We start from the raw sequence: 23,768 nt of genomic DNA, 5'->3' as shown, positions 1-23,768 counted from the left end.
TAAAGGCTTGAGTGGTTCATGGATCCAGATTCAAGTGGTCCTAGAGTGGGGCTATACTGTCGATTGTCAAAAATAAAAGAAAAAAGGCACTAATCTTACTTAATGGTAGATCTCACATTTGAGTATTTGGCATAAGATTCACGTACATATAGATTAGAGTTGCTTTGAAAATTGAAACATCTCCCTTTTAGTTTATCAAACCTCCATTGAAGCCCCAAGTCCCAATCAGAGATAGCTTTGCCTTTATGCACCAAGCTTAGCAGCAAGGCTTGAATCCATTTTCTTTGAGTGAAAGGACACTTAAAAAATAGATGATCACGAATCTTCAGCTTTCCTTTATAACACACATACACAGGTTTTGGTCATAACCCGATTTAGCAAGTCTTTTTCAAGTTGAAAGCATGTCCTTAACTTCTAAACAACATATAAAGGAGTGCCTTGGAACAACAGAGCTTAAGCTTAACCAAAATTAGCTTGTGCCAATCAACCTTGCCTTAGTCCTTAACTCATTCCATGAATGTAAAGTTGTCAGTTCTTGATGGCATATTTTGACCAGCCACAGTTTGTCAAGTGTAAAAGATTGAAGAAAACAATTTATAAATTCTGTAGAGGAAGAATATTTGGTTTATTGACCTTGGGGTATTGTATTTGTTAATGGCTCTGAATCAGAAACATAAGAAGCTATCAAACCTTATACTTGTGAAAAGCTCTGACTTGTCAGTAAACCACTCAGGGATATCGCAGAAGATTTGTACATCATCCTTCAGGTAGTCAATGAAATGATCTACATCATTTCTTCAAATTCCCGGCAGAATTGCAAAAGGAAAATTAAAGACAGATGTTCCTGTTAAAAAAATTTAAAAAAAAAAAACATTACCATGCAGTGCTAAATAAGTGAAAGTATCCATTGACCAATTTTTTATATTAAAAAAGTGGGATTTTTCTAGAATTTAGCTCAAAGAGAGAATACCAATAAGAAAATAGAACCATGGCAACAAAAGAAACCGTTTGGACGTGATAATTAAGTGGAACTTCATAAACTCAACAAAGGTCAGCCAATTGAAACCAAATTAAATAGTGAAGTTTATTTAGAAGAAGCATTGAAATTTCAGAGTAAAATTTCTTTTGAGAGACATATAATTGACACATGGACTATGATCTGCACTAAAATGAATAAAGGAATCTGCTCTTCCAATGCGCACATCTGTTAATTGCCAAAGGTGCAATGGCGGAACAGGTGGTTGTGGCAGCATAAGGGCCAGTGAGAGTGGTTGTGGTGGGTGTGCAATGGTAACAGTTCTGCTGGGGAGGGTATTTTGAAGGTGCAGGGCAAAAGGGTAGCATAAGTGCTGGCAATGATGATGTCTGAATCAGAACATGCAGTATTTGGTAGTGGTGTTCATTTATATAATTGTGATGGTGGTTTGACTGTGGCAGCCATGAAGGCTATAGATGATAGCAGTGCAAGTGCTATTGGAGTTGGAAATTTAATTAATGTTGTGGTGCTAGCAGTGGTAGCTACCCTTGGAATGGTGAGGTGCAAGTGTCACGTAGACAAGGAACCAGGATTAATACCAAAAAGAATTGCAAAAACACCTCCACAGTTGTTTACCTAAAACGGAAGAAATGGAATTTGGGGACTGAATTAGATTCTATATCATGAATTCTTCTTTATCCAACTACAGCCTAAAGTAATTAGATTCGTTAGATGCTTAGGGAAGGATTTTAAATATTACATGATTGCAGCACAATGTCCCAAGATTTATTGTCTAAGAATGGGCACAAGATACTCTAAAAAGGCACAATGATACATTTTGCATCATTCTAGGGTGTATTACAAACAGAGCCAACAGGTTTCTCACAAAGCTTTCCAAATTTTGGAAGTTCGGAAAACTAATACATAAAACAGAAAATGCTGAAATATAGAAGGGAGGGATTTCCAAGAATATATGGCAACATACATAATGATATCAGAAACAGAGTCCAACAGATTTCTCAGAAAGAATCATCATTGCCACGGCGCTTTGTCATATAACTAATGTCTTCCTCATATGTAGTACAGCAAAGATGACTCCTTACATCTTTGTAAAGATTATCCAGTGCTAATAACAGTTCAGGACAAATAGTGCACATCCATGGACTTCTACCGTCATTGATATAGACTGCTTGATTACTCCAAAGTCTTTTCCACTCCATACTTCTTTGCAGTTACAGGAAGTTCCATTAAAGTTTTTACCAGGAACTACATGAGCCAGGTCTGATATCATTGCAGATATTACTGTCTTCACAGGGTTCAGATTGAAAAATGCAACATATATTTCTCCTAGAAAGGAAGAAAGAATAATTATTAGAAATCGTGAAGAATGGAGTTATGCACTTTTTTAATTCATAAAAAATGTGAAGAATAGAATTATGCACTTGTTTCTTTTTGAAAATAATCATTGCAATTGGGGCAATGCAGAGCTATGAGGCTCTACTAATTAGAGTTCTTTGTTGGTTGGGGAGTCATACCTCTTCTTCCAGTTGCAACCCAAGAACGAGTTCCACCAGAACTGTCTTCAGCTGCACAAATGATCAGCAAGTAACTTGAAAATGTGAAATAACGGGATTACTAGCAAAATTGTTATTGCAACAATCTACAAAATAGGGCACTAAGCATACAAATTTATCACCTTCAACAGAATTTACTGTTGCACATAGACCAGAATAGCTATTTGCCAAGCTTCCATTAGAGTTCAGTACCCACATCTGTTAAGACTAAATGCATTAGCTTCTAAAATAATTCGTAAATTTATTTAAGAGTAAAGCAATAATAAAAATAAGATCTAAAAGAAAAGCCAATGATTTTAAAAAATTATGCAGTGATATTGTATAACTTCTTTCTCTATGCTCTCAAACAACAAACTAGAGAGGATGTGTATTGGCTAAACAATCACAGAAAGTCTGGATGACTTTGTTCATAAAAAATAATAGTTTATTTAGAAGTTATACCGTTTTGTATGAAAACATATCTCATTGAAGATTTAAGAAAAATTAACCCAAAAAGGGAGAAAAAAGAAAAGAAAAGGCGATACCTGGTTTGTGTCCCGTCTGCAAGGTAAAAATGCACCTCTCTCGAACTCTCTTGAAGTAAGCTTTTGAGTTGGAGAAGCGCCCAAGCAAAAGTCCATTCTGTCAGTTGCTAATAATTGGAGTTTTCCTTCAAATTGATGTTTGTAGGACATCTTTTCATCCCTACATCAACACTAATATATTAAAATTAATTTCTAGATCTATATAATTAAACCTTGATATAAAAACTTTAGTATTAGTAAGCATACAAATATTATAACAAAAAATTTGATACTATGAGGTCAGAGAAAGAAAAGGCAGTTTTACGATGACAAAAGAGGCTCTTTCTTGTATAGGCAAAACAGTTCTTGATGTTTGCTTCCTAAGTGTTCTTTCCAGCAGATTTGTTCAAGGTCTTGGTCCAGAGCTTCAACAGACCACCCAATTGCTTTCAAAGTGGTGCAGCTTGTGAGGCTCAAAAAATGTGTATCAGATGTTCTTTCATCTGTCAGACATCTTTCTGATTGCTCGTCAAGAACATTGTTTTTACTCTTAAAACTGTTCGTACTAGTAATATAAGGAAACTGTATAAACAACTAAATTATGTTATGTTTCTATTTAGACAAAGTTTGTTTTTCCAAAGACTACAAAAGAATAGATGTATACACATGCCTCCATGTTGTTTGAACTAAAAGAATTTATCTCCAACAGGATAGGATTTGTTAACAGGTTGTATGTGGTCTCATCAAGCTTTCTCAGATCTCCTCCAAACATGAGAGGAGACTTAGCCATGGACCACAAAGTCATCTGTGAAAATAAGAAAGATAAGGTCAAAATAGAGTGCTTAGTTATTTTAAGGGATATAGAGAGCTAACTGATTTGTTTTATACAGATACCTGAGTTCTTTGCTCATCTGCATTAAGCTTAGATGTTCTGTGTGGACCGTCATTTGAACCTAAAATATTTCAAAAATATTAAAGCTAATTGTGGGTTTTTATATGTCTAGGCTAGGCTCAACTTTAAAATTAAACAGTCAAATCTAATCATTTATTTTCTGGGACTTCAGAAAATCTCTAATTAACTATCCAATGCTTTGCCATAGATATATAAAATGTTTCAAGTAAAGAAGTATGTTGTAGAACTTGTTTCTGAAGCCACACCACTCGTCTAGACATACTTCTGCCTTAGTAAAAGTCACTCCATGGACTTGGAATGGCAAATTATTTGTTTGTAAAGATTGAAGGGATGCACATTTAAGTGCATGGACCTATTTGACACTCAAAACTGCTAGGTGAAGAACCCCAAAATGTAAGAGCAAACATTACTTAAAGAATAGCCATGTTCGTTAATTTATCTAACAGTACTCTATCACATCCAAACGATTCGTGGTTCATTCAATCCTACTAAGCAGAGTAAAAAAGGGTAATATATTTCTTCATTAGATGTTTGAAGGAAAAGAAACAAGAAAATTCTTATAACCTGGATCAGTAAGCCATCCTAGCGGTAGCATATCCAAGTCAGGCCATGACTTCCCCAGCAAGCCCTTAGCTCCTATCATATTAGCGGTAGAAAAGTCCCTGATTAAATTAGAAAAAGAAAAAGGATTTTATGTATTCTATAACAACAGGTCAAAAAGCAGTAAATGGAAAAGAAATCATGATTGAAAGGTACTTAAACTCCAAAACTCTTAAACAGAAACAGAACAGTCTTTCACCTTGTAACATCGAAATGGCTTGCAACATCTCCCCATGAATCCCAATCATCCGCAGTTATCCGGTACATGTTTGCTAGTCCACTCACATCCTTGGCCATTGCTGGGGTCACACTGGTTCCAGGAGACAGCGAATACAATATGGGGCGGTCAAGTTGCTTCAAAACCTGGGCAAAGGCACACCATGTAATAAGTCAACCACGAAAATTTTGAACAAAATATAGCAGATGTGACAGTATCGTAGAGAGAGGGAGGTATGCAGCTTACCTTTGACACAACACTTATTTCATTTATATCCAAGTCGGCACCAAAGACACAGTCATGTTTCACTACAGGAAAACAGAAGCAATCAATGTCAAACTTAAAAGGTGGAAAACAAAGATTGAGCTGCCCATCAGGCAACTGTCCAGTTGAGTTTGTTGTGATTGGTAGTGGATGCAATCAAAATAATGTTTAAAGTTACAGTTGTGCTACATGCACAAATAAAAAATTTTAAGTGTCTACATGCATAAATTCTTGGGATGTCCAGAACACCCTAAATGACACAAATGCGATGGTATGTGTTGTGGCAATGCATATAGAGCAAGCAGGAAAACTTTCCATTAAAAATGGTCAAGTTACCAAAATCAACACCCCACTCAGCATACTGTTCATAAAGTGACCTCAAGAAGGCTCTTCCTGCTCCCAACTTGGTATCTACACTCATGAAACCATGTGACATCCATGCACACGCCCTTTCCTTAACCCCTATATCTTTTGCACTCCATTTTCTGCCTGATTCTTCATAAGCACCTCCCTGATAAAAATAAATATATAAAAACTAAAAACAGAAGCTTAAGCAATAATTACTAATTCAAACTCTTGACATTTTTTTTGTTGTTAGTTATAACAATGTTTATATTTTTGGAGATTTTTCTTTTGATAATTTGATAGTTGGGGGAGGGTGTATTTGAAACTTGGACGTCTCCATTGGAAACACTAGGAGGTATCAATTGGTTAGATTTCCTTGTTCTTTCATAAAGAAACTATAATAAATGAAGCATGCTCTAACACTTCCAATACTATTATTTCAATCTTTGAGTTATAGTGGGAATATAGAACAATACCGTGGTTGTGTCCAAGATAGGGGTGTTTGCGTTCACTGCTTGTGTACTTATTCCTCTCATAACATGAATCCCAAACTTCAAACCCATGCTATGCACTTTATTGGCTACTTCAGTGAACCCTTTTCCACCAGCAGAGGAAGGCCACCTATCTGGATCAGGGACCATCCTCCCCCATTTGTCAATTACATCAAATCCTTGAGAGTCAGTGTAAGCACCTTTGACCTTTCTCCGAAACCAAAGAAAGTCTACCACAACATACTACATTGCAGAGATAAAAATGAATAAATTTGTTAATCCTATTACTGCTAAATCAATTTGAATGAAAATCAATTATAGACATCTTCAGTCTTCACACCTCATATCCATAAGTGTGTAGACGCTCAGATATGATTTGAGCATTTTGCAAGAACTCTTCTTCAGAAACAATCCAGCTAAAGGAATCATAAGAATTCCAACCTCTAGGTGGGGAGCTGGCATGTTCTGGTTCCTCATTAGATAGAGTTTTCGCCGATACCCTGAAACACGACACCATTTATACACAAAATTTTCTTCATAAAAACCTCAGCCACATAACCTTGACACAATTCAAACACATGGTTCAACACAAAGACATAGAAACCGATACAAATCATAAAACACTACTACACTCATTAATTCCTTTCAGCCCACTAATTTTACAGTTTATACACTAATCTTCATCTTCACCAATATCATGAAATTTGTACCCAAAAAAAAAAAAAAAACTACTGCAATTTTAGTTTTTTGAGCTAAAAAGAGCAACTTTGTTCAATCCATCTGAAATCTCACATATATGCAACTCCAAAATGCAAAACAAAGAAGACCCATTTAATTAATTGTACACATAAATATATAGCCCGAGTAAAAATTTCAGGAAAGTGAACAATAGAGTAGAATGATTAATCAGTTGAGACAGTCGCAAAAACGAAAACGATGGTTGTTATATCTTCATGTTCAAAGCTTGGCAGTTGATAATAAAGTAGAGAAGAAGTGGCTACCTTGTTGGGTTCAGATGAAGATGAAGAAGAAGAAGAAGGAAGAGAAGAGAGAGAGAGATGAAGATGTCAACTCTGAGCTTCATCGTCATCATGATTGGCTTTCTATTTTTTCAGCTACTTGAATGAGTAGAGAAAGTGTGTGTTATTTAATTACCACTTCGAATGCGTGCTAATGGGACATTAACGGCGTGTAATGGAAGTTAACGGCGATAATGATGTTTTTTTTGGAGTTACTGTGGGAATGAGTGAATTTGGGCAGATTGATTTTCATTTTAAACTCACATTTTTACATTTTAAACAACATTACATATATTTTTATACACTTTTTTACCTACACGTATTTCAAAAAATTATAAAAATCTTATCTCAAATTACTCTACTAAACACCCCATTTATTGCCTAACTTTGCAACTAGATTCTTATTACCATAAGAAATATGCTTAATTCAATAATAAATAAATAAATAAGGAAATGGCTACATATAGTTATTTTTTATTATTTTTATATACGAATAGAAATTCTACTCTAATTTAATTTATTCTAAGTGTATATGTGTATGAAGTTTCCTCCTAGAAACTTGAACTCCGACCTTTACCCTCCACACCTCACAAGCACTTATATGTGGTAGTACCTTTTAAATTTTTTTTTTTTAAGAAAGAAAATTGCTACATGTGTATGATAATGATAATCATTAAAAATGGACTTACCAAAAATTTTATTTATGCTTCGTTTGTTTTATTGTAAAAAATTTTTTCTTAAAATATTTTCAATATTCTATGATGTTTGTTTCATTGTAAAATTTGTACAAACTTGAAAATGGTTTTCATTGACAATAAATTTAAAATATTAAAAAAAAACACACACACACACAATGGCACTCCTCTCATCTGATGGCTGGATTACTGGTCCAGATGCTAGAGCCACCTATCAAGTGGAAAAAGCCATTGGTTTTAGTAGTTTGTACTTGAAAGATTTTACATATCATACCAAACACTTTAAAATGTTTTACATGTAAATTTTTTTATATTTGGAAAATGTTTTATAGTAAAACAAACGGAGCAGTACTTACAACATCTTACCAAGGATTTATGATCAATAGAAATACTTTCTAGATTGACCATATTCTAAAAAGAAAACAAATACGGTAAAATGCTAAAAATAATTTTTTTTTTTTTTGTAAAACATTTTATAGTGAAAACAAATAGAGCGTTAATTTATACTTTTTAGTGCTTATAAAAATAAAAATAAAAATAAAAACTTTTTAGCATTTTTTTTTTGAGAAACACACACATAAAAACTTTTTAGCGTTTCAATAGTGATCCACCTTATCTTATTAAGTATTAACTATCAAAATATTCGACATTAGCAATAATGTAAAAAAATGTCACTTGTATTTGCATAAGAATATAAGTGAGGTTTCAAAAGCAATAAAAAACAAGGGGGGGGGGGGGTATTCAGCTGCTAGGCCGGCTGGGTTTATATGTATAAATTTTGATCATGTGAAAGTCTTTGTATTTTTCTTTTTTTGGTCAAAGAAAAAAGAAAAATACAAAAATATTGTGCACATGTCAATCCAATACCATACTTGTTTTTTTTTTTTGATAGGAACATACTTGTTGGTTTTACTTAATAGATATCAATCTTCATTGTAGGCTATCACATTGCCATGGTAACCTAGTTTATTTTATTTTATTTTTGGTCAATTTGGCTTGGCAATAATAAGGCCACGGATGGCTGTAACATCATTATGGTAATTCACATTTCACATCATATTTAGTAGTAGCTTTATGATTTGTTAGTGTTTTTTTCCTTCTATTTTTTTGCCTTTAAAAACTATGACAGAATCACAAAAATATTGTGTAGATGTCAAATCCAATGGTAGATTCTTCCAAATTGCACGCTAACGTATTTATTTATCTTTTCACTTAATAAACAAGCAGTAACGAGGTCACTGATATCTCATCCATTTTATTTTGACAATTTTAATTTATTTTTCACGTTACACTCAGATCATGTCACATAAAACAATATCTACGTCAAATCCAATGGAAATCTCTGTTATGTAACTTATGTAGCATTATATATATATATATATATATATATATATATATATATATAATTTCATTTTTTTTTCACTTACTTGGCAAAAGAAGTAACAAATTCACTTATTGATGTATATCCTCATGGCCTGGTGGTCGGCGTAACAAACTAACAATAATGACATTTGTTGATATGCCACCGCCTGATTTCTTAAAAATTTTACATAATTCTGTACATTTAATATTGTTAAGCTCTTGGTAATTCAGAATTTGTAAAGGAAATAGAAGTAGGGAAGAAGAGAACAGTTACTTCGAGGTTAACCAACCTCCTGAGTTTTAGAGAGAGAGAGAGAGAGAGAGAGAGAGATAAGAACAAACTTGATTGAATTTCTGGATAATTCTCATTGCCTTTCTTAACAGTTTATATACAAATGCTTAAAGCATTGTTCATCCAAAACTAGCTAACTAACTAACTTAACTGCTCAGCTTCTCTAACCGTTCTATACAAGTAACTAACATACCAGCAACAAAAAATACTAGCACTTATCAAAAAAAAAAAAAAAAACCCAAAAATATATACTAGCATACCATCTAACATTCAGTACAACTATCATGACTCTCCTAAAACAAATATACACTATTTTGCAAAAAAAGTAAGCAATTCAGTACGTTCAATGTATACAATTTTTCTTGGAATGTACGCAATTATGTATATTTATTAGGTACACAATTTCTCAAAGAATGTATATAATTATGTATATTCAAAGTACACAATTTTTTAAAGAAGGTATGCCATTCCACCTCAAAACCAATTGGTGATGAGGAAGACACACCCAAATCTTTTATGGCATTTGACATCACGCCAAGCGGGCCTATTTTTAGAGTGGTTGTAGGGAGTCAAATTATGGTTCTCCCAACAATTTTAATTCTATACTTTCAATGGGCACAATTTTAAAAAAAAAATTACACAATTTTGTACATTCAATGAACACATTTTTCAAGGAATGTCCATAATTTTGTATATTCAAATAACAAATTTTTTCAAGGAATGTACAAAATTATGTATATTCGTTATAAATATTTTTTAAAAGACTGTACATAATTCTGTACATTCAACACACACAGTTCTTTAAAAATGTACACAATTATATATTTTTGATGTACACAACCTTTCAATTTTGTATATTACATGTATACAAATTTTAAAGAGTGTACACAATTCTTTATATTCAACATACAAATTTTTTGAAAGAATTTATACTATTCTGTACATTCAATTGACACGAATTTGAAAATAATGTACAAAATTCCATTTATTCAAATTACACAAATTTTCAAAGAATGTAAAAAATTGTGTATATTCAAATTACACAAATTTTCAAAGAATGAATATAATTAAAAATATTCAACACATATAATTTTTTTAAAAAATACACAATTTTGTATATTCGAAGTACACAATTTTTCAAAGAATGTTCACAATTTTTTAATATTCAACATATACAATTTTCAAATGTGCACAATTTTGTACATACAACATGGACAATTTTTCTAAGAATATGTAGAATTTTATACATTCAACATATACATTTTTTTAATGTACACTATCCTGTACATTCAATGTACATAAATTTTCAAAAAATGTACACAATTGTGTATATTTAATTTATAAAATATTTTCAAAGAATGCAAATAATTTCGTATATTCAATTTACACAACTTTTCATTTTGGTATATTTAATATAAGGTGTAAACAATGTACATAATTTTTTAATTCCGTACATTCAATGTAAACAATTTTTTAATTCTGTACATTCAATGTAAACAATTTTTCATAAAATGTACACAATTTTGTATGTACAATATACATAATTCTTAAATGGACAAGACTCAGGTATAGTGCTTAAGTTCTGTTTCTTAGGTTTCCCTCTTAAGATTTTGCCATGTGAATTTTTTTTCATGGAATGGAAGTGTATCTTTTAGTTAAGTGGCCACATGACTGAATCTTAAGAGGGGAACCTAAGGAACAACTAAAGGGAATAAACACGAAATTCTCAAATTAGTGAGTTGCAAAAAATAGAGAAAAATATGCGTTAAATAAACAAGGCGTAAATGCACTTTTAGTCCCTACATTTTGGCTTTTTTCTATTTTGGTCCCTACATTTTCATTTTACCACTTTTAGGCCATAAACCAATTAACGCGTGACATTTAAGTCTTTATCGTCACCCAACTAACAGAAAATGCTGACATGGCTAACGACACATAAAATAAAAATTAAAAAATCTATTTTGGCATTAAAAAATTTCCACGTAAACATCTAAATTAATTTTAATTAAATAAAAAAATTAAAAACAAAAAATTATAGATCTAAGAACATAAGAACTTCTTGTCCAATGTTCTTCTTAAATCAAGAAATAAACCCAGCAATGACACGACATCAAACCCAGAATTAAAGAGCAAACCCAAATTGAATATCAAAGACATCAAACCCAGCAACGGCATCAAACCCAAGAACGACTTCAAACCCAGAATCAAAGAGCAAACCCAGCAGCAACATTTTCCTTTATTTGAAATCCAAATAAAAAACAAACAAAATTTTTACTTTTTTTAGTTTTAAGGTGAACACCAGATTTTCACTACAAACACCAAACACAACAAATTTCAAAGCCACTCATACAAATTTTGCACAAGCATATGCCCAGACTTACCATTCCATCTGCAAATAAAAACCACAGAAGATCGAGATTAGAGAAAAAGAGAAAATGGGCTGGGTTTAGAGATAGAACCACCATAGGAGGTGGTGGTGATGCAAGTTCGAAGCTCTGCCATGGAGGCCATGAGCTTTGGTTGAGAGAGATACACTCAACGGGTGCAGCAGCGGAGCAAGATCCATACTGTGATCAGGAAACATAATCGCCAATATGAAACGGTGGAATACACTGTACAAGGTCTCCTCCTCCTCACCTCCTTTGCCTCCGTGGTAGCGGTGGTGGTGGTGGTGGTGATTCCCTTTAGGCTGGTAGTCGTCCACGTCGGTGCCCGTCACCTCCACGTAAGTACCACTGCCATTAGGCCTCTTCGTACCGTACAACGTCTCCTCCATTATTATTACTTTTTTGGTTGAGAGAGAAGAAGACTGTTTGTTGAATGTTGAGATTTATTGTTTGTGGGTTCTTGTGAAGTTGAAGACTCAGTAGTGAGCGGCCATCCCAATCAATAATTTGACATCTTCATCTACTAGAACTACTTTTTTTTAATAAGTGGGGGAACTAGGATTTATTATGATGAGGGCACGACGTCCTGGTTCTGATTTGATAACATCTTTTTTTTCTTTTCTTTTTGATGTCTTTCAAAAGTGAGGAGGATATTCACCTTCATTGATTCTAGGTTTGATGTTGTGTCGTTGCTAGGTTTATTTCTTGATTTAAAAAGAACATTGAAGAACAAGTTCTTATGTTCTTAAATCTGTAATTTTTTGTTTTAATTTTTTTATTTAATTAAAATTAATTTAGATGCTAATGTGGCAATTTTTTAATGCCAAAATAGATTTTTAGTTATTATTTTACTGTGCCGTTAGTCACGTCAGCATTTTATGTTAGTTGGGTGATGGTAAGGACTTAAATGTCACGTGTTAATTGGTTTAGGGACTAAAAATGGTAAAATAAAAATGTAGGAACCAAAATGGAAAAAAAGCCAAAATGTAGGGATTAAAAGTGTATTTATGCCAATAAACAATCACACAAGACAATATTTACATGGTTCAACAATTTGCCTATGTCCATGGAGTTGTAGGGATTTCACAATTCTCAAGAAAAAATTACAAGATGCGGCAGTATAGTTTTCTCTCTCAAAAACCACACAAAACCCTAATCTCCAAAACAATAGTTTTTCTATCTTCCGCACAAGATTCACAATGGGCTTATTGGCCAAAGCTTTCGCTCCATGGACTAAGCCTTAGAAAATCTCTCATTAAAAATGGTAACAATATTATTTCGGGTTGGTTTATAATCCGGATCAAACATAATTAGGCTCCACAAGGCTCAACACTAGCACGTAAGGTACTGTACCTAAGTTTTGTTTTTAATAAATTTTGTAAATTCAATCTACACAAATTTTCAATAAATGCACACAATTATGAACACTCAATGTACACAATTATATATATATATATATATATATATATATATATATATATATATATATATATATTCAAAGTACACAATTTTGTAAGAATGTAAATAATTAGGTATATTTAACGTACGCTATTTTTCAAAGAATTTTTACAATTGTGTATATTCAATAAACATAATTCTATATATTTAATATACACAATTCTTAAATTACTTATGTAAGGACACAATTCGAACTCCCGATCCACAATCAAAAGGGAAAGGGCTTGCAAGGCCTTTTTACAATAAATTTGTAGAGAGTGGGCTTGAAATCTAGATTTCAAAGGTGGTTTAAATAACAAAGAAAGAACGGGCTTTGGGCCCAATGGCATAAATAAGGGGAGATCTGTAAGAATATGAGTGAAAGCTCCTCCTCGGATACAATCCGAGGATAGTTTATAATATTGCTTCTTAAGATTGATTGCAATTGTTGATCGTCAGATTATTATATACTATTCTTTCTCTTTTCAAAGAAAAAGCCTCTCCTTCTTCCAAAGGTCACTTCTCTTATTTATACTTCCTTTTTCCTTCTTTCTCATCTTCCACCTCATGGTTGTAACGCTGATTTAGATACTTATCCCATCAAGTTTCTCTAAAGTCTTCTGGAGTCAAGGGCGAAGTTCCAAACCTTATGCTCAGGTCCCATTTCTCCATCAATGTAGCTAGCATATCAATTACAAAGTCTTTAATGAGTGGGCAGTGGTAGCAGTTTTACCTTAGATATTCCACCGCCCTTTCTATTACCCTCTACGTGTACCGTGTCTTCCTAAAACCATAGGAGTTTCTGTAGCATAGCCGAGGGATTTTTGAACCTTCCCTTCTATTACCTCAACTTTAGTACCCGAGGTCAAAGTCTTCCTCGGACCTAATTATTTATACACTATCACATCTTTATCTAGTATTCTCTTTATGAGTTACATTCACCCACCTCTAGATCACTTAATGTCCTCGGATTAAGCCTTTATCCCAAGAAGTATTCTTAGGCTCTCCTTTATAAATTAATGGGCCCAATGTCCCTACAATAGCCCCTCGAGATTCTTATTTATTCAATTCGAGATAAAATGAGGATCTCAACATCGATCCCTTTTTGTCCTGCAGATATTTGACAATATTACTGACAAGGATGATGATTTTTGAACTGCCCATCACATGTTCCCGACGTTTCGGCATGCAAAGCGTCCCTAAATTAAATTCTAACGTCTTCATGTCCCCCACGTTCAGTGATGTGTCACATATCCAACAATTAAGAATTGCCCGTAAGTAGATGCGGGAATTCTCTCGCTTCATAATTCTTATTGATATATAAATACTAATTTCTTTCAAATCTTCTCACACACCATAACGTTCTTACAACGTACCTGCCACATTTGCCATCTCCACATACTTTCTCTTTTTACCAAATACCCTGTCTGAGGTGATCGTGCCTTCTTCTTTTTTTAAAGTAAGTTCTCTCATACTCTCTCCATCTCTTATCAGCTCTTTGTTCTTTTTGTTTTTCTTCCTTTCCTTTTCTTTTTCTCTGTACTCCGTTGTCCTCGGCTTAGTCTATTTAGTTTCTTTAACATACCTACACTCCCTTTTTTTCAAAAATTGGTAGATTTGCATCCCTAGTGGATTCAAATGAAAAAATAGAGCAGTTTAAGGCTAAATACCGAATTCCCTCGAGGGTATCTATTAGGTACTGTACAGAAGATGAGTATTTTGTAAAAAGAAAAACGGGAGAGGTAGTAATCCTGATGATTGCATTCATTGAAGGAGGGATGAGAATCCCAATGGGGACTGTAACTAGAGATTATCTTAGGGCCTTTAGATTAGCCCCTACTCAATGTGCCCCGAATGTTTTTAGGATCTTAGGTTCCATATATGCCCTAAATGAGAAAATGAACCTTGGGCTCACTCACTACAATGTGAACTGGGTTTACAATCTCCACTACCTAACGAAAAAAGATGAATATTACCTAAAATCTGGACATCCAACAGTTAAGTTAATTCAGTGTCTGCCTGAATCTAATAAAGGTCTAAAAAGCAACTTCCTGATTATATCAGGAGATTGGCACGACGGCTTACCCTGTCCGACAAGGGAAGGGACCCCAGGTGAAGTTTTTGGATCTATCTAAAACCCTTAAAAACTTATTCTTTTTGTCTTTTTATCTATGCTTACCTTGTTCTTCTTTCTTTTGGATAATTCTGCAGACCCACACACAGCAGATCGTCACCCTCTCCTTGTTGATTTTGGGAGATTGGACAGAATCTTACAAGTCAAAATTTTCGTGCATACAGATAGTCAACTCTGAGCAGCTCATTTAATCCTCGGCTACAATCCGATTTTCAAACCTTTTAAGGCGCTGAAGTGTGTAATTAAAGCCAAAGACCCACGTCTTCACTAAATTAGCATTGTTGTTGAAGGTTTTTTGCTACCTGAAGGGGCTCCTATTCCTCAGGGTACCCTGGTTACCCAACCCACACAACCCCCACAACCCGTTCCGGTAGGGATTCCTTTAACCCCCCTCTCAACACAACACATATTCGATGAAACAACCTCTTCCCAACCCAGCATAAAGGAAGAAGAAGAGTTTGTTGAAGTATCCAACTCCGAGGACGAATTCGAGGTTTTTAATCAACCACACTCTCTTGAAGACCGAATTTCTATCCTTGGTACCTCATCTTAAGTCTCAGAAGACATCATCCAGCAGTTTGATCCTATGGGTATCCAGTGCAAGGCCAAGCTGAGTTTAAAAGGTGTACTGGAGGCTCAAGCGGGGCCCCAAGAGCTTCCAAAGGAACCTCGCCCTAGGGTCCAAGATAAAGGTGCTGACAAGGGCCATGAATCTAGGCTCCCTCCTCCTCCCCCTCCTTCCCAACCTCAGCGTATCAACTTGACTGATCATAAAAGAAAACGGGACCAGCAGAAAGGGAAAGAAGTGATGGAGGTAGAAAAGGGCTCTCTTCCTAAAGAGCCTGAGATCAAAAAAGGAGGAAAGCAGGCCCGCACCGTACAGACGAGGTCAGATAGATAGATCGAGTCTCACGTGGCCGTACACGCTCCACTTTAGCTCCCCGTCATGACTATGGATGACCACACAGTCACCGTTGGTGCATCCATTAGGAACTCCAATGAGGGGACAGCTGCTTGCATAACAGATGCATTAGAGCAAGCTTTGCTACTACCCGAGGATATGGGAGAGCTCAGAAAAAAGAGAGACTAGAATGTCTTTATGATTCTAAAGAAGGAACTTGCCATGGTAAGCATCTCTTCTAAACCTTGTCCATTTCTATTCCCGTTATTTTCATAAAACTTATAACTTTGTCTTTTTTGTATTGTTGTCTTTTATTCATAAGCTGTTCAGTCTACCCATAGGGCAGAAGAGATTGCCATTTGCTCGTACAAATCCTTGAAGGCCGAAGAGTCAAGGCCCAAAAACGACCAAAGGATCTTGGACCTACAAAAGAAAAAACTTCAAGAGGTCTCAGATAAACTGGCTAAGGTAAAGAGTGAGAAGTCTGACTTGGAAGCTGCTTTCAAAACCACTGTGAAACAAACTGAGGACCAACGACTGTTACTTAGGCAAACTGATGAGGACCTTGCTGCAGCGAGAAAGCTAGTTGCGGACCTCAAAAGATATTTAAAGGAGTCTGAGAGGGCAAAAGACGAGGCCTTCAAGAGTAAAGAGAAGGCCCTTCAAGAAAAAGAAAAGGCTGAAAAGGCAAAAGAAGAGGCCGAGAATGCAAAAGACCAAGTTGAATAAGAATGCTATAAGATTGGTGTGAAGGAGATCATAGAAACCTTCAAGGCTCAGGTCCCTGAGGTATGCAGGCATTACTGCCTTCAAGTGTGGAACGAGGTACTTTCTCGAGCTAGCGTTGAGACTTCTTCTACTCTTTGGAAAGCAGAAAGTGTCTACTACCCTCCAGCCATTCGAGCCTCTAACATTCCTCAAGTTGATGATGATGTTGCCCAACTACCATTTGAGGATAAGGAAGGTGAGCTGGCTGTAGACTCTACTCTTGCTGAAGATCAACTCCTCAAGCAAGCTGATCCAATAGAAAGAAAGGCACTAAAGGACACACAGCCCTCAAGTGACCTTAATGACTCTTCCAAAGGCAAGTTGGGTGATCAAGCGAATCCGATAACCTTGAAAGATGATCCAAAAGGCAAAAGAATTGCTGTTGAGTTTTTAGCGCAGCCTTAGCTTCTTCAAGACCCTAAAGGCCCTTTGAAGATAAAGTTAAAGCAGTGACTATTCTCCTCTCGTCTTTAGCTTTTCCTTTATTTCTACTTAGTGTAATTCTGATAATTCGCAAGTACTTTTGTAATTCCAAAGAATGCTGAATTTAATGAAAACACAAGTTCTACTTTCCTTGTTTGATGCTTTTTGCCTTTGTTTTGCCTTGATTATACTACTTCATACTTGTTTTGCTATATTTAGAACAATAATCCTTTTACCCTTGTTAATTTACTAAAGTCAAAGCAGCAACTTGGATTGAACTTTATGCCATAGACATGTTCAACATGTCTGTAGATGCATTAAGTGATGCTCATGGATTTTTATCCATTTATCACTATCTCAGGGAGACTTTAAGATATAAGTGGTTGAATTTCATTTAGATGGGGCACGTCTAAGGATCAAAACCTTTATTAAGCTTTGTTAAATACTTAAATAAGGCATATGGTCCAATGATTTAGGCATACCAAACTTTGGTTTGATACTTAGTGAAAAGAAAAGGAATGTTAATTTCCCCAAAGTTGATGATCCGAGGACCAGACATAACTAAGAATCTGTCTAATACTTAGTAAAAAGAATTGAAATGTTAATTTTTCCAAAGTAGATGATCCAAGGACCAGACATAACTAAGGTTCTGTTTAACACTTGATAAAAAAAAATATCAATTTAGACGAGGTATGTAGTCCGAGGATCCAGGCATACCAAGTATCAGTTTGACACTTAGTAAAAGATTTGAAATGTTAATTTCCCCAAAGTAGATGTTCTGAGGACCAGACATGACTAAGGTTCTGTTTAACACTTAATAAAAAAAATCAATTTAGACGAGGTATGTGGTCCGAGGATCCAGGCATACCAAGCTTCAGTTTGACACTTAGATAAACGAATTGAAATGTTAATTTCCCCAAAGTAGATGATCCGAGGATCAGACATAACTAAGGTTCTGTTTAACACTTGATAAAAAAAATATTAATTTAGACGAGGTATGTGGTCCGAGGATCCAGGCATACCAAGCTTCAGTTTGATACTTAGATAAACGAATTGAAATGTTAATTTCCCCAAAGTAGATGATCCGAGGACCAGACATAACTAAGGTTCTGTTTAACACTTGATAAAAAAAAAATCAATTTAGACGAGGTATGTGGTCCGAGGATCTAGGCATACCAAACTTCAGTTTGATATTTAGATAAACGAAGATAATGAACGTAATATAGTGTTAACAAAAATGGCCGAAGTGCCTTACATTTAATAATAGTACATTCGTAGGTTATTTACATTCCACGGACGTTGTACAACATGTTCGTCTAGATCTTCAAGATTATAAGCCCCTATGCCTGCGACCGAAGTAATACGATAAGGTTCTTCCCAATTGGGCCCCAGTTTTCCTCATGCTGGGTTCTTTGTTGTACCCAAACCTTTCCTCAGTACCAAGTCCCCAGGTGCAAGAGGCCGCAGTTTTACATGAGAATCATACCTCTGCTTGAGTTTATGTTGATAATAAGCTAATTGAACCATGTCATTCTCTCATCGTTCTTCAACTAAGTCTAGACTTCTCTTCAATAGATTATCGTTGTTGTCTGGAATGAAGGAGTTCTTCCTTAGTGTTGGGAACCCAGTTTCTAGAGGTATTATTGCATCGGCTCCATAAGTCATGGAGAAGGGTGTTTCTCTTGTGGACCTTCGGGGTTCGATATGTCTACAAGACATGTGACAGTTCTTCTACCCATCTTCCCTTAGCATCACCCAACCTTTTCTTGAGCCCATTAATAATCACTTTATTGACGGCCTCGGCTTGCCCATTTCCTTGAGGGTAAGCTGGAGTGGAATATCTGTTCGTGATGCCTAGATCACAACAGTATTTCCTAAAGGCCTTGCTATCAAATTGTAGACCATTATCTGAAATGAGAATATGAGGGATTCCAAACCTGGTGACAATGTTCTTCCATACAAACTTTTTTGCTTCCATGTCTCTGATATTTGATAATGGCTTAGCTTCAACCCATTTGGTGAAATAATCCGTTCCGATGAGGAGCCACCGCCTATTTCCTGCTGCTTTTGGGAAAGGTCCAACAATGTCCAAGCCCCATTGAGCAAAAGGCCAAGGGCTAGACAGAGGATTAAGAACACCTCCTGGTTGATGTCTATTAGGAGCGAATCTTTGACATTGGTCACACTTCTTCGCATAATCCTGTACTTCTCTTTGCATATTGGGCCACCAATAGCCCTGAGTAAGGGCTCTATAAGCTAAAGACCTTCCTCCGGTGTGGCTTCCGCAAATCCCTTCATGCAACTCTTCCAAAAGTAACTCCGTTACTTCTAGGTGCATACATAACAAATATGGTCCCAAAAAAAAAGCGCTTGTATAATTTTTGATCCTCGGACAACCAGAACCGAGGTGCTTTCCTTCGAACCTTATCTGCTTCGGACTTTTCTTTAGGCAAGACATCATCTTTGAGAAATGTCACAATTTGATCCATCCAACTAGGTCCTGTCCTAATTTAAAGGATTCGAGTGGCGTTATTATTCGTCCCATTAGGTTTCCACAGATCTTCAACAAGGATGACCCGAGGTAGGCCTTGCGCCGAGGACGTTGCGAGTGTGGCTAAGGAATCAGCATGAGTATTCCCACACCTGGACACATGCAATAAAGAAAAGGACTCAAATTTGGATTGCATATACCTGACCTGGGTTAGGTATCCTTACATTCTTGAATCTCTTGCCTCTAGCTTCCCTTCCACTTGGCCTACCACCAAAAGTGAATCCAAGAACATTTGTACTATCTTCCCTCCCATCTTATAAACCATGTTCATTCCAGCGAGGACGGCTTCATATTCTGCTTCATTGTTGGTGGCCGAGAACCCCAATCTCAAAGATTTCTCAAAAGTAATTCCCTTAGGTGATACCAAAACTAGTCCCACCCCAGATCCTCTTTGGTTTGCTGCTCCATCTACATATACTCTCCATAACGGAGGCTCTTTGCACGAAATCATGCCTACTGACTTTTTATCCATGCTTGATCCTCTAATATACTCTTCTAATAAGGGCTCAGCAAACTTCGCCACAAGATCCGCAATGACTTGCCCCTTTATAGAGGTGCGAGGCATATACTTGATATCGAAGCCCCTAAGATAGTTCCCCATTTGGCAATTCTCCCCGTATAATCCGCACTTCGAAGTATAGACTTAAGAGGGAGTTGTGTTAGGACAACAACTGTATGAGACTGGAAGTAATGGGGAAGCCTTCGCGTAGCATGCACCACTGCCAAGATTGCTTTCTCCAATGATAATTAATTTACCTCGGCTTCATGCAGAGACTTGCTCACATAATAAACTGGCCTCTGTACGTTATCATCATCCCATATAAGAACCAAACTTACTGCATGATTAGCTACTGCAATATAGGCGAACAGAACTTCATCAATTTCTGGTCGAGACATAACGGGTGGTTGTGAGAGATATTCTTTAAGCTGTTGAAAAGCCACCGCACACTCCTCAGTCCATTCAAAACCCTTCCATTTATTCAACAATTGAAAGAAAGGCCTGCATCTGTCCGCGGACCGAGAAATAAATCGGTTGGGGGCAGCAGTCATTCCTGTTAGTCTCTGAACCTTTTTAGGATTTCGAGGTGGGTGTAAGTTGTTAATGGCCTTGACCTGAGCAGGATTCACCTCAATTCCCCGGTGAGTTACCATATAACCTAGAAACTTGCCCGACCCTACTCCAAAAGAACATTTAGAGGCATTGAGTCGCAATTTATACTCTCTCAGTGTTTGAAAAGTGTTGCTCAGATCTTCCAAATGCGTAGAAACCGCTTTACTCTTTACCACCATGTCATCCACATATACCTTAATAGTTTTTCCCAGCTGTGGCTCAAACATCCTCGTCATCATCCTTTGATAGGTAGCTCCTGTGTTCTTCAAACCAAAGGGCAACATCTTATAATGATAATTTCCTGTAGGAGTGACAAACGCAGTCTTTTCCTGGTCCTCCACGGCTAAAGGTATTTGGTGGTAACCTTGGAAAGCATCAAGAAAACTCATCCGAGGATGTCCAACAGTAGCATCTATCAACTTATCAATCCGAGGCATTGGGAAAGAATCCTTCGGACAAGCCTTGTTTAAATCTATGAAATCCACACAAACTCTCCACTTCGCAGTCTTCTTCTTGACCACCAACGTATGAGCTAACCATTCAGGATAAAAAACTTCTTTGATAGCACTTGTCTTTTTGAGTTTGAGCACTTCCTCCTTTATAGCCTCAGAATGCTCTTTGGAGGATCGCCGAGGTGGTTGCCTCCTCGGTACCACAGTTGGATTGACTTTTAAATGATGACAAATAAAACTCGAATCAACCCCAGGGGCTTCGTAAGCATTCCATGCAAATACATCCATATTTCTCTTCAAAAACAAAATCAGCTCTGTCTTCTCCTCTTGTGGCAATTGAACTCCCACCTGAAAGAACCTTTTAGGGTCATTGTCTACGAGAATCCTCTCCAATTCTTCACATGCAGGTTCATCTACCTTGGTTGTGGCCAAAGACTTTGATTGCTACGACTTTCCACTAGCCGAGGCCGAGGACTCCGGTTCAGGTTGACGCAGAATTGCAGCCGTGACACACTGTCAAGCCACAGACTGACTTCTAAGCAGCTCCACCACCTGATCTCCAGAAAGAAACTTAACCTTGACATGCAAGGTTGAGGAAATGGCACCCAAAGCATGTAACCAAGGTCTTGCTACAATAGCTGTATAGGGAGAATAGGCGTCCACTACGATGAATTCTACGTTTACCACTTCTGGGCCTGATTGTACAGGCAGCCTAATTTGCCCCTTTGGTATGACAGCCTTTTCCTCGAAGCTTATCAAGGGTGAGTCATAAGCCGTAAGATCTTCAAGCTTTAAATTTAACCCTTTAAACAGGTCAGGGTACATGATATCTGCGCCACTGCCTTGATCGACCATCACCCTCTTCACATCATAATTTCCTATTCTTAGGGTAACAACTAAGGCATCATCATGTGGCTAGACAGTCTCGATTTTTTCCTCTTCCGAGAAACCCAAAACTGGTAGGATATTTGCCTTAATCCTCTTCGGCTGATCTCTTGATTCCTCAGCCAAGGTCCGAGCCACAGACATCACCCTAAAAGGAGTTGAGCCAGTCCTTCCAGGTGTCGCGAAAATAACGTTGATTGTTCCCAGAGGAGGCCTTGACGAAGAACCACCGTGGTTTGCCGCCCCTGAGTGGTTTCCTTGCCCATTAGGCTGATACAGGAATTGCTTTAACTTTCCCTCCTTAACCAATTGCTCCAAATGATTCCACAGAGTTTGACAATTCTTGGTAGTATGACCCTTTCCTGGTGATAATGGCAATGGAGATTTTGGTTGCGTCTCAAAGGGTCCCCTGCCATCTTATTGGGCCACTTGAAGTATGACTCATGCCTGATTTTCTCCAACAGTTGTTGCACCGGTTCCTTGAAAATGGTGTTGACCACCTGTGGGGCCATAGGACCAGCTTGTCTGAAAAAATCCTTTACAGGCTTGTTGTTGTTGTATCTGTCCGACCTGAAATCCCTCATCTCTTGAAGAATAACCTTCGCCTTACCCTTTCCTTGTTGCTGATCTTCCTCAACCCTTTTGTACTCATCGATGCGATCCATGAGCCGACGCACACTTCTGACAGGCTTTTTCGTCAAAGATTTCCTTAAGTCATGCTCTGTAGGTAGGCCGACCTTGAAGGTCCTTATCACCACATCATCGAAGTCCCCGTCAATTTCATTGAACATCTCCCAATACCTGTCCGAATATGTTCTCAGGGTTTCCTCTTCCCTCATGGCCATGGATAATAATGAATCCAAAGACCGAGGAACTTTACTGCATGTGATGAAATGAGAGCCAAATGCCCTAGTAAGTTCCTTGAAAGAATTGATAGAGCCTGCCCTCAAGCCATCAAACCATCTCATGGCCACGGACCCCAGGCTAGAGGGAAAAATCTTGCATATCAAAGTCTCATTCTTGGAATGTACTGCCATCCTCTGGCTGAAATGGCTCACATGCTCCACAGGATCCGTTCGGCCATTGTAAATAGTGAAGGCCGGTTGTGTGAAGCGCCGAGGTAGCCTTCCTTCTTCCAACTTGCGTGTGAAGGGTGACCTGGAGATTTGGTGCAACGCCCTACCCATTGCATCATTTCCCAAGCCCCTAGAGGAATAGTTTCTACCTTGTCGCCCATGCAGGTTGTCTTCCTAGTAAGAGAAAGATTCATCTGGGGGAGTTCTGGACCTCTACCCGTAATTATCATCCTCAGAACCTTCTGAAGAGGGATCGGAGACAGAAGGAGTTCGCCTTCGCCTCTCGTGACGCAATTTCCTTTTTAGGCTGTCAATTTCTTTCTGCATGGCCTTGGTATTTTCCTCGTGAGGAACTCTACTTCCCCTTGTGAATGACTTCTACTTCTGGTAGT

General features: G+C 36.9%; 1 protein-coding gene across 1 annotated transcript; it reads right to left on the bottom strand.

The window, feature by feature from the left end:
• Window positions 1-1,787: 1,787 nt before the first annotated feature.
• Window positions 1,788-7,002, bottom strand: LOC142629498 (uncharacterized). The gene is made up of 14 exons (XM_075803497.1): window positions 6,885-7,002; window positions 6,224-6,383; window positions 5,869-6,126; window positions 5,384-5,558; window positions 5,030-5,091; window positions 4,766-4,929; window positions 4,531-4,628; window positions 3,948-4,006; window positions 3,724-3,858; window positions 3,379-3,635; window positions 3,075-3,234; window positions 2,673-2,748; window positions 2,512-2,562; window positions 1,788-2,323 (listed from the first exon to the last, which is right to left on the bottom strand). The coding sequence occupies exons 1-14, from the start codon at window positions 6,974-6,976 to the stop codon at window positions 2,103-2,105; spliced, it is 1,968 nt and encodes a 655-aa protein (XP_075659612.1). The 5' UTR covers window positions 6,977-7,002; the 3' UTR covers window positions 1,788-2,102.
• Between the last annotated feature and the right edge of the window lie 16,766 nt (window positions 7,003-23,768).

The sequence above is a fragment of the Castanea sativa genome, chromosome 3, assembly GCF_040712315.1.
Source record: "Castanea sativa cultivar Marrone di Chiusa Pesio chromosome 3, ASM4071231v1".
Classification (NCBI taxonomy): Eukaryota; Viridiplantae; Streptophyta; class Magnoliopsida; order Fagales; family Fagaceae; genus Castanea; species Castanea sativa.
The sequence above is the reverse complement of the archived record's forward strand: the minus strand, read 5'-3'. Positions and strand labels throughout refer to the sequence as shown.